The sequence below is a fragment of the Protopterus annectens genome, chromosome 7.part0 (genome assembly GCF_019279795.1).
Source record: "Protopterus annectens isolate FY-2018-M chromosome 7.part0, PAN1.0, whole genome shotgun sequence".
Lineage (NCBI taxonomy): Eukaryota > Metazoa > Chordata > Ceratodontiformes > Protopteridae > Protopterus > Protopterus annectens.
In genome coordinates this window covers 451,675,062-451,691,900 of record NC_056739.1, presented here as the reverse complement: position 1 = coordinate 451,691,900, position 16,839 = coordinate 451,675,062, and the positions used below count along the sequence as shown (strand labels likewise).

The 16,839-nt window shown below is 43.6% G+C and overlaps 1 protein-coding gene across 1 annotated transcript in view; it reads right to left on the bottom strand.

Moving 5' to 3' along the window:
- Positions 1-16,839, bottom strand: part of NEURL4 (neuralized E3 ubiquitin protein ligase 4) — a 1,403,612-nt gene that overhangs the window by 255,683 nt on the left and 1,131,090 nt on the right. The window contains exon 25 of the mRNA XM_044076219.1: positions 7,628-7,735. Coding sequence (XP_043932154.1) covers positions 7,628-7,735 — 108 coding nt within the window. The remainder of the gene's footprint in view (positions 1-7,627; positions 7,736-16,839) is intronic.

The window sequence follows — 16,839 nt, the reverse complement described above, 5'->3', positions numbered from 1 at the left end:
CGTATGCAGTCTCTTAGCCATTTTGATAATGTAACTTTGGAAACAGCATCTTCCATTCTGGGTCCAGAAAAGGAGACGAAAAGGTGTTAAGATTTACAAACAGGTTTGGTCCTGTCTAGGTAAAATCTCACTTGTCTATGTACATACAAGGAGTGAAGGCAGTATTCTCGTTTATTGGCAAAATTTGGGAAGAACACTGTTAGGTCAATGGTCTGGTTTACAGAGAATTCAGAAACAACTTTGGGAAGGAAGCATGGATTCGTTCGAACTGATGCTCTGTCTTTATGGAAGACCAGGTAGGGCCTCTTGATACATAATGCCTGCAGCTCCGAGACTCTTCTGGCAGACGTTATGGCTACCAAGAACAAGGTTAGATTTCACAGCAGGTTCAAAAGGTTTCTGAGTCAAAGACTGGAGGACTAAAGTGAGGTTCCATGGGTTGCCTGATGGAAGGCCTGATATGAGAGGTCCCCTTAAGAAAGGCCTTGCATAGATGTACAGAAATAAGGGGGATGCCATCTATACCATTGTGGAAATTAGAAACTGCCACCAGGTGTACTCGTACGGTAGAGGCAGAGGCAGAGGCTCCCTTATTAAATAACTTAGCCAAGTACTAAAGTACCGTGGTTACTGGAGCTGAATACGGATCTAGCTTGTTTTCCTTAGACCACATGGAGAACCTTTTCCATTTATCCTGATATAGTCTCCTGGTGGATGGTTTATGTGAGGCCAGAATAATGTCTCGAACAGGCGAGGGGGGATTAGCTTGCCTGGCTAATGGAAATGGATAACCAAGCTGTCAGTTTGAGACTGGACAGGTTTGGGTGGCTCAACCCTTGGGGGTGAGTGATCAGATCTAGAAGAGGGTCCAGAAACCATGGCAGGTATACTAGGTGAGGCCGAAGGAAGGAGAACCAAACTTGTCAAGGCTAGAATGGAGCTATAAGGATCACCTTGCATCTCAACCAAAGAGCTTTCTTTAGAAATTATGGAATCAGGGGAATGGGAGGATAAGTGTACAGAAGTTCCGTGGACCAATCGTGGATTACAGTGTCCCTTGGGGACTCCCCCTCTGGGGGAAGTAGGGCAAAATAGCTGATGCACTTGTTGTTCGATAGGGAGGTAAAAAGATCGCAAAGGTTGGCCCCAGTGGCTGAAGATTTCTGTCACCACCTTGGGATTGAGGGACCATTCGTGAGGCAGGAGGATGCATCTGCTCAGTTTGTCCACAATTACGTTGGAGCTCCCAGAGATATGCGTTGCTATCAGAAAGCGGTTGGAAGCTATCGCCCACTGCCAAATTCTCATGGCTTCTCGATACAGGGGATAGGACTTGGTTCTTCCTTGCCTGTTTATATACGAAGACCACTGACATATTGTCTGACTGAATTGCAATTGTCCCAGAAGGGAGAGCCGAATGAAAGGCCTGCAATGCTAACAGCACAGCTCTCAGTTCCAGAACACTAATGTGCAGGTGGGCCCTCTGAAGTGGACCATGTGCCTTGGACAGTCTTTCCTTGGAAATGCCCCCCCACCCGATCAGGGAAGCATCTGTGGTCACAATGGCTCTGGGCTGAGGGGATTGAAATGGGTGACTCCAAAGTTCTACGTCTGGCCTCATCCACCAAAGAAGGTCCTGTTTGCAGGAGTTGGTTATCTGAATCTGATAACAGAGGGGATGATAGTTTGGGAATCATTGACAGAGAAGGAGCCATTGCAGGATCCGCATATGCAGCTTTGCTAGAGGGACTATTGGAATTGAAGCTGGCATAGAGACTAGGGGCTTGAAGAACTTCCCTTGCTGAAACTTTTGTTTGAGAGAGTATCACTCAGAGTTGGAACCTCAATCAGTGGAGTCTGTAGTTTGGGAGTGATACTAGACAGGACTGGGTGTTGAACACTGCTCCAATGAATTCTATTTGTTGCGTAGGAGTGAGGTTTGATTTCTCCCAATGTATCGTTATTCCCAACAATTTTGCCAGAGGGAGGTATAATACAGCGCTGTTACCAGATGATGCTTGGTGGAGGCGATGATGAGCCAGTCGTCCAAATATGGAAACACCTGGAATTCTTGTAGTTCCAAGTGAGCTGTGACCACTGCCATGCATTTTTTGAACACTCTGGGGGCAGAAGAGAGACCGAACGGCAGGGCTCGAAATTGATAATGACTGGCCCCTAGCCAGAAGTGAAGCAGACTCCTGGAGCATTTGTCCATCTTGATGTGGTAATACGCATCCCAGAGATCTATCGAGCACATCTAATCACCTTCGCTTAAAAAGGGGGAGAATGGACTGAACTGTGACAATCAGGAATTTGGATTGGGTGACAGACTTGTTTAAGCTGCTGAGATCCAAAATGGGTCCCCAGTCCCCTGTCTTTTTTGGCACCAAAAAGAATCTTGAGTAAAATCCGGATCACGCTGGTCTGGTGGGACTGGTTGGATGATTCTTTTTTGAGACAGCTTTATTATCTCTGAAGCTGCTTCTTCCCTTTGACTGGGTGGAACATCGGGAAGCTTTCTTGGGAGATTTGGTTGAAAAGAAAGGGGAATGGTGTAACCTCTAGTGATGATACCCTGCATCCAACTATCGGTGGTAATAGAATGCCAGGCAGCTTGGTGCAGAGAAAAATGACCCCCAACTGCTTCCAGAGGTAAGTAATCGGGCTTGCTCCTCAGGAGTCCTGGTAAGGCTGTCCAGAGAAGGAATCCCTGGAGCCTTGGTTACGAGGACCCCCTCTGCCTCTATAGGGGTGTCTTCTGGAATTGTTACTCCCTCTGCCCCTGGGGGTATCATCACCACATGTAGCATGGAAAGGACCCTGAGATTTTTTGTGCCACATTTTTCCACTACTCGATACGTTGAGGACTGGAAAACTGTAGGCCTATGGCAGACAGGGTCTTTCTATCTTGCTCGTACCTGGCTAGCGTGTCCTTCACTTTGGATCCAAAAAGGGACGATGCTTAGATGGGAGCATTGAAAAAGGAAGACTTGAAGGGGTCCACGAGGTCACAATTGCGCATAAAGGCATGTCGCCTCAAGACAATGCCAGAACCCGCTGCTCTAGCCGCCCCTTCAGTCGCATGTGAGAGCCACCTCATGGATAAGTTGGATATCAATTCCAGGGCTGCGAGGCCACTTTGTCGCTACCTTGTGAGACAACTGTTCTGCGAGCGTTCAAGAGAGTTCGGAGATTAAGTCTCTCTGGAGCCTCATGAAATGTGCCAGATAGATCAGGGGACCATATGGCAAAGTTCCCTGATGCAAAAACTTGCTTTCCCAGTCTGTCCACTGCCCAGGACTCCTTGTTGGGCAGTTGGACAGTGGGACTTTCCTCAGCCAAATCCTTTTTTGTGGCCGCCGCCACCATAACATCAACTGGTAGCCCTTATTGACCAATGCAGGTTCTCCTCAGGAGGGGAAAGAATTTTGTCTGGTCTCTGAGGGATCTCCTCAACAGAGTCAGGGTTCTTCCAAGTGTGCTGCACGATGAGCTGGACAAGCTCATCGGCAGGGGGGGTCACCCAAGAGGTAGAAGGCCGGGTGCGAAAAACCTGCAGGAACACGGAGTCCTCAGATGAAGGGTTGGCGGGCTTCCAATCACCTCTCTGCTTTAGCATTTCCAGGATGTCTCTGAAGGAGGCATCATCAGGAGGTGACCGAAAGGACCCTTCACCATCATCGTAATCCATGTCTTCTGTTAAGGACTCTTCGGGTGAGTCCATGTGCTTCCTCTTGCATGTCTTCTTCCAAGGGGGCTCCTCAGTGGACGTCTCTGAGGAGGACTCAGAAGACTGGGTACCCTGAACAGGAGTAGCCTGCGGCTTCCCTGCCCGGTATCCCAGGGGGGTGGGTCTGTGGCAGCTGTAACTCAGGGGGCGAGAACTGGGGCTCCGACATCATATGAGTGTTTCCAGAAGTGAGAGCCCTCTCCATTGCGCAGAAGGCAGGACCGCCCGAAGAGGGATGGGAGCCCGTAACCGAGAAAGACAACCTCGGGACAGGGGTCACACCCCTCTCAGATGAACCCACCCCCACGGATGGAGCCTCAAGCAGGATCGGCACGGACGTGGCTATCAGCACCAAGGCTGGAACCGAGGAGAAGGATGGCTCTGTGCCCCTGACTGAAGCGCTCGTCCCCCAATCCCCAGATTGAGGAAGGACCGGCTCCCCAGGAACCGAACATCAAAGGGACAAACTCGGAGCCGAAGTGAGATGCACTTTAGGTGCCGAGGTAATGGGTTCCGAGAAATATGCAGGAGCAGAAGACTTCGGAACGGAAATGGTCAAAGCAGGAGTGTAAGATGGAGTCTGTGGAGAAACCAACCCAAGTCCTGCAGGTGGATGGGTCTTAGAAAGTGTTGGTATCCCCCCTGGCTAACAACAGCTGGTACACAAGACGCACAGTGTTGTGTTCCGACAGGCTCCTGGTGGATCTAGTGGATACTCCGGGTGGAGAGTCAGGACGTTCAATGAACGGGCTATATACATGACCTAGAAACAGATCTACAGAAGGGGAGTATTGGGTCCATGGTGCAAGGTCTGCCGGCACCGAGGTCTCTAGTTTCAAGACCGGGAGTAAGGGTGTCAACTGCAATGTAGTTTGCACAAAGCTCGGTGCCGAAGTGGCACTCGGAGCTGAGACAGTCTGTTCCAAAATCGTAAGAGCCGAAGGAATGGAAGGTATGCCCTGAGCCGAAGTGGCCACAGGTGCCGAAGTCGAAATAGGTGTAGTGAGGTCTGTAATCAGTGCCGGAGGCAGGACCAGTGCTGAAACTGGTGCCGGTATCGAAGGTTTCAAGATGCTCGGAGCCGTGGAGGCAGATTTATACTCTGAAGACAACTTTGGGACCTTTGATGTGACAAGTTTACCCTGATCACCCGATGGTGAGGAGGGAACCGAATGGGACTCCTTTTTGTCCTTAGGAGGGATTGAGACCTCCATTGCAGTAATGGCCTCTGAAAAGGGAGACTTAAGTAACCCTTTCAGTATCAGTTTATTTTTGCGCTCATTAAGAGTACGTTGACTGAAACTTTTGCAAATGTCACACGGAGGCTGCACTGAAAGGTGGGGCACTCCCAAACAGTATACAGTCATCATGAGAATCACTATTAGGTAACTTGCCATTACATGAAGCACAATGTTTAAAACCTGAAGTACCCTTATCTGACATCTTGATAGAGAGACACCACAGGCCAACAGGATAACCAGTTAGAACAAAGTCAAACACCGTTCAAAAAAATCACACTCCTTACTAAAAAAACAGGCTAATAGTTTAGACAGGAAAAAAAAAATTCCAGCTATGGTATTGAAGGAATACCACAAGGGTAAGGGAGGAAAGGCCGTACCAACAATGGTACTTGAAATTTACCAAAGGTAAAGAAACTGGTAGAGTAGAGAGGAAAAGACAAGGTGACAAGGTGTGACAGAAGGAAACACACTAGAAATACTATCCTTCTAATGAGAAATAAAGATATCAGAAGTTTTTTTCACACAAATATCAAATAAAGTTTCACTTAGCTGAGAGCTCGGCTGAAATGCGGCTTTATGGCTACGTGGCAAACGAGATCTGAGGTAACAGGGAGAAGGGCATTCTTGGTAGAATCTTAGCTTGAGAGTTTTTTTGGCTGGCGCAAGCTTGGTAAAAGGCCGACTCAGTTCCGAGGACTCGGAACCGAACCCATCAGTGATGAATGGAAAGAAGATTAACATCATCAGATCATCAGTTTGGGACAAGAATGTGATATAAAAGAACTAGAGCAAGGAGTGTACAAATATCTGGGAATTGATGAAGGATCAACAATAAAACATGAACAAATGCAAATAAAACTTAGTAAGGAATACCTTAGAAGACTTAAATTAATCCTGACACAGTACTGACATCTAGGAACAAAATCCAGTCTATAAACCAATTTGCTCTTCCTGTTCTAACTTACAGTTTTGGAGTGATTGACTGGCCCCAAAACATGGTGGATAGATTAGACAGGAAAACAAGAAGGATGCTTCATGCATATAAAATAAAAATAAGTGCATACCAAGATTATATATTCCCCATTCCGAAGGAGGGATGGGCCTCCTTGAAATTGATTACATGTATAGATCTGCAATCGTGGGACTCCACACATCTGCTGACCTCACAAGACCAAACATAGTGAAAGTTTTGAAACATGAGGAGAATAAATCTAAGATGACTTCTCTGCTTAATCTAGCCGAAGCATATCAGCATCAAGCTGGAAAGGAACTCAAACCAGCAGTAGAAAACAAATCAGGCAACTGAATGTGCCAAAAAAAAAAAGAATAAAGAATATACGGTGAAGGACCAGATGAGAAGGCAAGAAATGTGGAAAATGCATAAATATAGTTGCAAGTATAGAAAACTTCTAGAAGAACATCATGTTGATCATGAACAAACGCAGGAATGGTTAAGGAGAGGCGAATTCAAACCAAGAGATGAATGGTTAATATTGGTGGCCCAAGATAGTGGGCTGCGTACACGGTTTACAAAGTCCATTGAACATGTGGGAGAAACAGACAAATGTAGGTTTTGTACAGCCGAACTGGAAACAGTCACACCTCATTGCTGGTTGTGACATACTAATGGTAGAAGGACTGTAAACCGAAAGGCATAATAATGTGGCAAGACTGTTGCACTTGGGATTGTGTAAACATCATGGTACTGAAGTGGCTGAAAAACACTGGAAACATGAGCCACAAAGCATAATAGAAAATTATGTTTACATCACATGGGATCATCCATTACCAACAGTTCAAAAGACAGATGCTAGAAAACCAGATATAGTGGTCCATGAAAAGAAGACAAAAGTAGCATTGATCATTGAAATCACCACAGCCAGTGACTACAGTGTCTGGTGTAGAGAGAGGCACAAAGTCATAAAATATCAGGATTGACAGGCAGAAATGAGAGCAATGTGGAAGAAAGTTACCCAGACAGTCCCAATAGTAGTAGGAGCAATGGGTCTTGTAAAAAAGAATCTACAATCGTACTTAGATATGTTACCAATATTTGTAACTCTATACAAACTGCAGAAGGAGTCACTACTGGGCACACTGTGGGTGCTGCGAAGAGCACTTCTGGCTGACATCAAAGATTGAAACAATACTAATTTCATGAACTTTAATTGTTCTTTGACTTGGGAATGGGGTGCATTCCCATCATGGTATTAGAAACCCAAAAGATCTGGAGAAATTAAAAAAAGTGGTAAAGTCAGAGTCATGCTTTGTCCAGCTTCATGTGATTAATGACTTTCAATATTACTGGGTCTGATAGTCATATACAAGGCCCTGCCATGCTTTTTAAAAGTCTATGTGGTATGAAAATGAATACATTTGGACGTATATACTCTTGTAGGGTTTTGTTTTATAAACTGATACATACTCTGTGATCCAGTATGACTCTCAATAGGACTTTTACACCTGTCACTGTACTTCCTATTTTATTACTGCTTGGAGCAAACACAGCGACCAAAATTATCAGCTCCAATTATACTATTCTCTTTTTGGTTTGTCTATTCCGGCATGTAAAGTTATTTTGGATATAGTCTGCATGCATGCACTACATATACTTTTGTACAAGTACAACATATACTACAGATTATTAGACACTGACCTGGCAAAGTTAGTAGCTCCTTGAACCTGGCACAAAGTGCATGGTATTCACAAGTCTTCAAAAGATTTACATCTGGAGGGGGTGTCCAACACACACTCTCCTTAATACCTATAGAAACACAAAAGAATACTGAGTTATTTGCACATACAACACAAAAAGCAGCTTTAAGGGACATCACTCAAAAGATAAGCCACTATACAGACATCCTGAGCAAAATCTGAGTCTGATGCAGGCATTCTTTTTTCAATGCCAATATTGGATTTCACTGAAACTGAACTGTAGCAACAGTCACTAAAGAGTTGTGGTCAATGCCAGCCCAATATTATACAGGCAAGGTGTCCATCTGTGTCACCAACAACCTGAGTTCTGGAAAGGGCTCTAGCTACTGGTACTGTTGCCTGGGAAGGATAATATGAAATGTCTGACAGTTCTTCTATCCAGGAGGAATTGTTTGCAGGAACTTGAGGACTGAATGACTTCTGGCACTCACCAGGAACACCGCAGGTCATCTCAGCAGAAAACATGGCTTCACACAGATAGGGACTATGATGGGTTGTTGTACTAAAGATGGCTCCTGTGTTCACAACTTTCCTTAGGATCATTCACTCCCCAAGGCTAACAGTGAGTACATGTTCAACTTTCCAAGGAACTGACAGGCTAATACATTTTACCAATATAATAAAACAACATGGAAACAATGGTCTGCTTGTGTCCACCATTTTCTAAGACTTATCAAAGGCACTTGATACTCTCATACCAGCAACTGGTCATTCAGCTCTCCAAATTGGACTTTCACAATACCCCTTGGTGCGGTTTCTTGGTTACCTGTCTGGAAGGCAACAAGCCAATAAATGGCAACAAACCTATTCATCCTTTCAGCAAGTGATTACAGATGTGGGTTCTAATCCTGGATCCTCTCCTATTTAATATAGTTATTAATAAACTCCACACCTCCACTCACATTGCTAGTTTAGTTCAGTATGCAGACGACTCAACATTAATATGTGCAGCGACAACAATAAAATAAGCTCCAAGACATTACCCAAAAATCTTTCTCCTCTCAGGAAACCTAAAAGGATCAAACCTCCTACTCAACCTCAAGAAAACTAAGTTAATGCTTTTTAATTCAAAAAGTTGCCAAAATCAAAAGCAATCTTTTTCCCATAAAGTCAGCAAATAATAATGTCACTGAAACTGTAACTCAAGGTTAACTTCTAGGCATTATAATAGATGACAATTGCAAATATGACAAGCATATACTACACACCAGAAACTAAGCTCCCTTTAAGGAATCAGTGGATTCCTTACAGATACTGCAAGAAAAACTCTAGCCACCACCTTCTAATTGCCAACACTCTTATAGGCCAGACTTAAACACTACTCAAAGAGAGAAACTTGCCTCCTGCTACAATAAAATAGTAAATAATTGCCACCAATCTCCCTCACAGGACCCACCACTGTAATAACTTAAAGCTATTAAACTGACTTGAACTGCACAACTACCTAACATAGTCACAACTAACTACAGCACACAAACTCATCCATCATCCAGAAAAATGCCCTGCACTGCAAAATATTACTGCCCTACCGTCCAGCAAGGGATCTCCGTTCTAGTAACAAATTCTTACTACTCACAAATAAGTCAAATAATGTTGCATGAGACTTACTCTACTCCCAATACTTTGGTAAATTTTGGAATAGTATCCCTACATAAATAAAACTCTCTGACAACCTCAACAGTTTTAAACCAATGCTTAAACGTCTTAACAAATCCTGGTCCAGTGCATGCTCTTCACAAGTTAAGAATTTGTGTTCACCATACAATATTCTCCAAATACTCTCAAACAGAATACTCGCAACCTCTCATTGAAATGACAAAACAATTTTTATACATACCTGCTACCTGTACAATCCATTAAGCTGCACATGGGCCTTCTCTTTAGTAACTTGTACCTCTATAAAATCTTAGAATACATAAATGTAACTAATGTACATGTATAACTGTACATAGAAATGTAACTACTCTCTGTTTAACTGGAACGAAGTATAATGCAATGTAAACAAACATAGCTGTCCTCCCCAGGCCTCCGCTGAAAAAGGGTATTACCCAGTCGGACTTTCCCAGTAAACAAAGACAAACAATTAATAAGGTGAAGGGTTATATCTAGGGAACCTATAAAGGATTAACTGGTGGATGCAGGGTTAAGCCAGGGAGAACAGCCTGAGGATATGTGGTGTCAGGAAGCAGTGTAATAAAAAAAAGCTTTCTGGATAAACAGTATTATGAATTGCTTAGTACACTATGTTTGCAACATGGTGGCTCTGCACTTTAATAACTGTCTTGTTATTCCAGTTTACTTTTATAAAACTTTTATGCTCCTTATGCATTATCAGAAGGCCACTAGATAGAGTTGCTGCACCAAATGTTATATATACCACTTTAAGCTAGACATTTCCTGGGATTCAAAGACTTTCTCTCCACCTGCATTAATTACCCAAATGTGGGCTTGTCAATAAGCACAATGGAGAAAAATTCCAATTCATAGTCGAGGTAAAGCTGCAAGAAGAAACACCTCATTAATGGCTCATAACCACATTTGAAATGAACACTGTGCTGTTAAATCTGACAGTGCCAGTGCTCTCCCAAGTAGCCTGTAATCATCTTACAAAAGAACTCCCTATATAGGCATTTGTACACATACACACCCACACACATGCACGTACATCCACAAGCAAATCCCATCACACTTGCTCACAAGCACAAGAACACTTAGCCACACATTACTCAGACATCTTCAAATATACACTCGCAGAGTCATAATCCCCTATTTAACATAATGTGACCACCCAGAGACACACAGACTAACCCACACTGGCACACCCTTTGGTCCCTGGTTTCACTGGCTGTATATGCACTACTGATACCACCAGAGGAGTGAATGGGTGACTGTCGTCTTCTGATGGCATTTACTTTTTCTTATTGCAAAATTTAACCCTCTAAAATCAGCTGACCAAGTAAGAAGGGCTGTATGATCATTTCCCAGGAAAAGCACATGCCTGACTAGCATTAGTCACTTCAAGACACTGCTGCATTAGCGTGCATCTTTGCCCAGACAGCAACCTCTCTGCTAAAGCCCCTGTGAGGGGAAAATCAGAGTGGGAGGCTGGTCTAAGAATTGGAAAGGCTTAATGCAATGAAGAAACCTTCCAGGAAAAGGTTTCGTCACCACAGTAAGCCTTTCTGAATCCCAGGAATTACCTGTGCAGCTACAGCGTAAAACATATTACTTGATTAGCACTGAAGGGTTCATAAAAGTCAAAGCTTACTAATGTACATTTTCACCTAATAATCGCATACTTCTCCATTTTTCATTTCTGGTAGCCCCTTCCTTCCATGAAAACAAAGTACATTATCTCAAAGGTCTGAAAATCAGTGTAAGGAAGGTTTGAGGGTACAGCTGTGTAAATGTAAGAACAAGCTCTGTATGATGTGTCAGATCTGGTGCCTTTAAAACAAACATACACTAGTACCAGTCAAGAGTTCAAAATTTAACATAAAAATAAAATAACTAAGAGCATACAATGCATGTATTAGGTACCACAAATAAATGCTGTAATTTGAACAGATTTAGTGTTGCTGTACATTTCAGGCAAGCTATAACATCATTCAGTCTGGTAGTTGGCACAGAGGATTAAGGCTGTGAGCTGTAGTTCCTGTGGTGCAGTGTTTGATTTCTTCAGCTCTTATTGGTGTGTTTGGGGTTGGGAATAATGGTTAACATGTTTCTCTCACAGACACACAGTACAGGGTTTGATTCTCACCCTTGATTACTGTATGGTTATTAACTAGGTGTGTTGTGGTGTGCAGAATGAATGCCTAGCATGTTGGGAGCTGGTATAATAGTTAAGGTATTTACAGGTTCATAGGTGTGTACTAGGCTAATGGCCCTGGGGCCTTTACAAGCTTAGCCATAGGATTACTCTGGCATCGTGCCACCCGACCCTAGTTCCCAGTGCCTCTGTCGAGTAGCGCCACTGGAGTTAACCCCGGGGTGAATTTTCTATTTCCCATCCACCCATCAAGATTTCTCTTGAAGAGGGTCAGCAAGGTGCTCTGCTTGACATGTATGGGAAGTCTATTCCATAGCATGGGCAGTCTCTCGGTTATGAACCGGTCCCTCTCACAGACACAACATATATGGCTTGATTCTTACCTTTGAAAGTGAAATTGTCTAGGCTTAAAATGGCCCACAAGGGCAGCTAGCCTAGTACTTACCTATAAACTTATGTAACTCAAGTTCAAATTCTGTTTTAATCAGATGCCACAGTATCAACTAGTCAAAGGGAGACACCAAGCAAAACAGCAGCACTGCATGTAGTATAGCTGATGTTAGACAACATCAATAAGGGTAAGTGATCTGCTAAACTATAAAAATTAAGCAAGCAATAATGCCTGACAGGTTGTGTGTTAGTGTGTAATTAATGCCCACCCAGGGGTGTTGTGAGGCCTGATGCCACAGGCAGAGGGCCTCTACACCCCTGGAAGGGCATTAATTACACATTAATACACATCCTGGAGGGCATTACTGCACTTAGAGAATGGGCTCTCTCTAAAATTGTTGTGTTTTACTTACTTACTTATAATTTTTTATTACTATATTATCTTTTTACATATTTCTGATGTAAAATAGTTCCTCCGCCTAATGTTTCAAAGTTTCTGTAATATATGTAAATGGTGTTAGAGGAAGCATTTTACATCCACAATATATAATTTTTAAAGAATATCTACAAATTTGGTTTATTTTTTTTGGTCCCTTACTCCCCCCCCCCTTTATTTCAGGTTTTATCCACATTTCTTGAGGTAAAAGGTTGAGGGGCAAGGAAACCTCTTTGGTCCATCATCTCACTATCTCTCCCTCTGTCACACAGACCCCCCCCCCCAAAGACACCCCTGTACTTCAGAAAATGCAAGCTAACACAAGTGTAATTATTGCAGCAACTTTGTGATTTTTTTTTTTTTAGCAGGAATATATTTCTGTCTTGAGCCTTTGTTCCCCCTTTATTTTAGGCTTTATTCAGTTAACTAAGAAGTGAGAAGTACATAAACCTCTTGAATGCTGCTGCTGCTGCCACTGTTGGATCACTCTCACTCTTTACTCTGTCTCTCTCTCTCTCCCGCACTTTGCTTTCATGCACGCATTCACACGCACAGACAGAAACATAAGCAAACACGCACACACACAAAGACACACAAAGACAGACACACTTTTTTCTGTTATATTTAGATTTTACATTCGCTAAACAGCAAAAGCACTGCTTGGTGAGTGTAAAGTAATGGCTTGATCATTCTCGCTTTCACTCACATGCGCGCACACACACACACACACACACACACACACACACACACACACACACACAAACGTTTTTCAGTTTCCTTTTTTTTAAATATATTTTACACTCGCTAAACAGGAGGAACGCTGCTTAGTGAGGGTAAAATAATGGCAGCCATTGCTTTTTTTTTTTTTTTTCAGTCTGAGCTCTACGGCAGCTTGATATGCTACCATGAAGTGGCAAGACTCATTTTTCAGCAGGCATTACTTGTACATTAATACCCTGCTGGAGAATGTTCATTCTCCAATCAAGGTGCGGATGTACAGTCTCTAATAATTATTATCATTATGAAAGCACAGAACATCAGTTTATTGATGTGCTGCTTTAGGTCTGCAGGCAAGCTGTGACTTTGTAGTGCAAAATGCTCATCAGTATCTTGGAAACCTGTCAGGAAGTAGAGAAAGTACTAATCCCACACATGCAGCTTGAATACTGTAGGCTAGACAAACTACATTGGTTCTACCTGCACCAGTAGTCATAAGCCTCAGGTAACAAACAGAATATACTTACGCAGGGTGCAGCACACCACAGGAAGTGACTACCTGCAGAGGGCCACTGTAGTCTGAAAGCATGCTGTACCGTAAAATGGGATGCAAACAAAGCAGGCATTTTGTGCAACTATGTCAGAGTTTGCTCCCCTGTATGGGAGTTGTGACAACATAATGAGAAAAAATAAAACAAAATCTTTTGAGGAGTTAGCACCATCGTCTCCCATGATATGGTCCAAAGGATGTGAAATAATGCATTAAAACTAAACCAAAGATTTCCACTGGTTGAATTAATGCTGTTCTGTGCACTAGTTCAAAACCTACTTTCCTACTCCAAAGATCCTAGGAACACTACTATTAAAGATCAACTTTAAGAGAATACAAGTGATATTTCAAGCCTGTACATAGCTATACTAACAACTCTGAAAAAAAAATTAATCACAGTTCCAGCTTAGTAAGCAGGTTAAGTATCTTGTCTTTCTTTTTCTATCATTTTTTTCCTGTCCCTCCTATTTATAGATAAAAAAAAAAGAAGTTATGTCTTACCATAACATTCCATCTGTGTTGTTCATCTTCTTTCATTCATCACTGATGGGTTCCGGAACTGTGGCCTTTTTACTAAGCTCGCCCCAGCCAAAAAAACTCTCGAGCTAAGTCGTTACCCAGAATGCCCTTCTCCCCGTTACCTCAGATTGAGTTTGCTACATAAAGTAAGCAAAGGCGAGGCCACTTCTGCACAACTGCCCTAGGGCACCACTTAGACCCAAAGCATCTCCCAGGAGCCTTTGGAGGGGGAAGGAGGGTGGGAAGTGATGAATGAAAGAAGATGAACAACACAGATGGAATGCTATGTTAAGACATAACTTCTTTATCAGATGTTGTTCATCTTCTTTCCATTCATCACTGATGGGACAGAATCCCAAGCTACCTTGAGGTCCATGGCCAGCCCTTATGGAAGAACATTCCTGAGTACCAATGAGCCAAAGGCAGCTCTCCCTCTGGAGAGCAAGTCCAATTTGTAATGACTGATAAAGGTATGAGGCTTAGCCCAAGTAGCTGCTGCACAGATGTCATCTATGGAAGCCCTGGACTAGAAAGCTACAGATGTTGCCATAGATCTAGTGGCGTGAGCTTTAACTTTTGGCATAGGTACATTTCTGAGGGAATAGATGAAGCATATGCAGTCCCTTTAGCCATTTTGATAATGTAACCTTGGAAACAGCCTCTCCCATTCTGGGCCCAGAAAAGGAGATGAAAAGCTGTTCAGATTTTTTGATAGGTTTGATCCTGTCTAGATAAAATCTCAATTGTCTATGTATGTTTAAAGAGTGAAGGCAGTACTCTCCTCTATTGGCAAAATTCGGAAAGAACACTTGTAGGTCTATGGTCTGGTTTACAGAGAATTCAGAAACAACTTTGGGGAGAAAGGATGGATTCGTTTGAAGCAAAACTCTGTCTTTATGAAAGACGAGATAGGGCCTCTTGATATACAATGCCTGCAGCTCCGAAACTCTTCTGGCAGAAGTGATGGCTACCAAGAACAAAAAATTTCCAAGACAAAAATTTTTGGTCACACCACAGCAGATTCAAAAGGTTTCTGAGTTAAAGACTGAAGTACTATCGTGAGGTTCCATGGGCTGTCTGACAGGAGGCCTGATATGAGAACTCCCCTTGAGGAAAGCCTTGCAAATGCATAAAGCGATAAGAGGGGTGCCATCTATACCATTGTGGAAATTGTAAATTGTCACTAGATGTACTCGTACAGCAGAGGCAGAGGCTCCATTATCAAAAAACTTAGCCAAGTATTGAAGCACTTTAGTAACTGGAGCTGAATACAGGTCTAGCATGTTGTTCTTGGACCAGATGGAAAATCTTTTCCATTTATCCTGGTACAGTCTTCTGGTGGATGGTTTATGAGAGGCCAGAATGATGTCTTGAACAGGTGAGGAAAGATTGGCTTGCCTGGCTACTAGTGGAAGTGGAGAAACCAAGCTGTCAGCTTGAGACTGGACAGATTTGGGTGACTCAACCCTTGAGGGTGAGTAATCAGATCTGGTAGAGGGTCCACAATCCACGGTGGGTATACTAGGTGAGGCCAAAGGAAGGGGAACTAAACTTGTCGAAGCCATAATGGGGCTGTAAGGATCACCTTGCATCTCAACCGAAGAGCTTTCTTTAAATTGTGGAATCAGAGGGATGTGAGGATAAGCGTAAAGATGTCCCGTGGGCCAATCGTGGATCACAGCATCCTTCGGTGACTTCCCCTCCAGGGGAAGTAGGGTGGAATAGCTGCTGCACTTGGTGTTTGATAGGGATGTGGAAAGATCGCAGCAAGGCTGGCCCCAGTGGCTGAAGATTGCTGACGCCACCTCGGGGTTGAGGGACCACTCGTGAGGCATGAGGATGCATCTGCTCAGCTTGTCTGCAATCATGTTGGAGCTCCCTGGGATATGCATTGATATCAGAAAGTGGTTGGAAGCTATTGCCCACTGCGAAATTCTCATGGCTTCCCGACATAGGGGATAGAACTTGTTTTTTCCTTGCTTGTTGATATACCAGACCACTGACACATTGCCTGATTGATTGCAACTGTCCTGGAAGGGAGAGACGAATGGAAGGCCTGCAACGCTAACAGCACAGTTCTCAGTTCCAGAACACTGATAGGCAGGTGGGCCTTTGAGGTGGACCATGTGCCTTGGACAGTCTTTCCCTGAAAATGGCCCTTCCACCCGATCAGGGAAGCATCCATGGTCACAATGGCTGTGGGTTGAGGGGATTGAAATGGGCGACTGTAAAGTTCTACATCTAACCTCATCCACCAAAGCACGTCCTGCTTGCAGGAATTGGTTATTCGAATCTGGTAACTGAGCAGGTGATAGTTTGGGAACCACTGACACAGAAGGAGCCATTGAAGAATCCACATGTGTAGCTTTGCTAGAGGCATTATTGGGATTGACGCTGCCATAGAACCTAGGGCCTGAAGAACTTCCCTTGCAGAAACTGTTGTTTGTGAGAGTATCACCCGGAGTTGATGCCTCAATTGAAGTCTGTGGATTAGGAGTGATACCAGACAGGACCGAGCATTGAACAGTGCTCCAATGAACTCTATTTGTTGTGTAGGGACAAGGTTTGATTTCTCCCAATGTATCGTTATTCCCAACAATTTTGCCAGAAAGAGAGTATAGTGCAGTGCTGTCATCAGAAGATGCTCGTTGGGGGCGGTAAGGAGCCAGTCGTCCAGATATGGAAACACCCAGAATCCTTTTAGTCTCAAGTGAGCTGTCACAGCTGCCATGCATTTTGTGAACACTCTGGGGGTTGCAGATAAACCGA